This window comes from Austrofundulus limnaeus, unplaced genomic scaffold (assembly GCF_001266775.1).
Source record: "Austrofundulus limnaeus strain Quisiro unplaced genomic scaffold, Austrofundulus_limnaeus-1.0 Scaffold5676, whole genome shotgun sequence".
NCBI lineage: Eukaryota > Metazoa > Chordata > Actinopteri > Cyprinodontiformes > Rivulidae > Austrofundulus > Austrofundulus limnaeus.
In genome coordinates this window covers 1-689 of record NW_013958078.1, presented here as the reverse complement: position 1 = coordinate 689, position 689 = coordinate 1, and the positions used below count along the sequence as shown (strand labels likewise).

Below are 689 nucleotides of genomic sequence, written 5' to 3'. Positions count from 1 at the left end.
GTGTAGGGTCTCTCACCAGTGTGGATGCGTTGATGAAGTTTCAGTGCGTTCTTCTGCCTGAATTTCTTCTCACAGTGGTCACAGGTGTAGGGCCTCTCACCAGTGTGGATGCGTTGATGAAGTTTCAGTGCGTTCTTCTGCCTGAATTTCTTCTCACAGTGGTCACAGGTGTAGGGTCTATCACCAGTGTGGATGGGTTGATGAAGTTTCAGTACGTACTTATGCCTGAATTTCTTCTCACAGTGGTCACAGGTGTAGGGTCTCTCACCAGTGTGGATGCGTTGATGAAGTTTCAGTGCGTTCTTCTGCCTGAATTTCTTCTCACAGTGGTCACAGGTGTAGGGTCTATCACCAGTGTGGATGCGTTGATGAAGTTTCAGTACGTTCTTATGCCTGAATTTCTTCTCACAGTGGTCACAGGTGTAGGGTCTCTCACCAGTGTGGATGCGTTGATGAATCTTCAGATGTTGACGTTGCTTGAATTTCTTCTCACACTGGTCACAGGTGTAGGGTCTCTCACCAGTGTGGATGCGTTGATGAATCTTCAGATGTTGACGTTGCTTGAATTTCTTCTCACACTGGTCACAGGTGTAGGGTCTCTCACCAGTGTGGATGCGTTGATGAATCTTCAGATGTTGATTTTTCTTGAATCCCTTCTCACAGTGGTCACAGGTGAAAGGTTTCTCACC

The 689-nt window shown here is 47.0% G+C and overlaps 1 protein-coding gene across 1 annotated transcript; it reads right to left on the bottom strand.

Moving 5' to 3' along the window:
- Positions 1-2: 2 nt before the first annotated feature.
- LOC106512318 (gastrula zinc finger protein XlCGF49.1-like) lies at positions 3-683 on the bottom strand (the record flags this gene model as incomplete). The annotated part of the gene is made up of 1 exon (XM_014000968.1): positions 3-683. A coding segment is annotated over one exon (681 nt), but the record flags the coding sequence as incomplete, so codon positions are not given.
- Between the last annotated feature and the right edge of the window lie 6 nt (positions 684-689).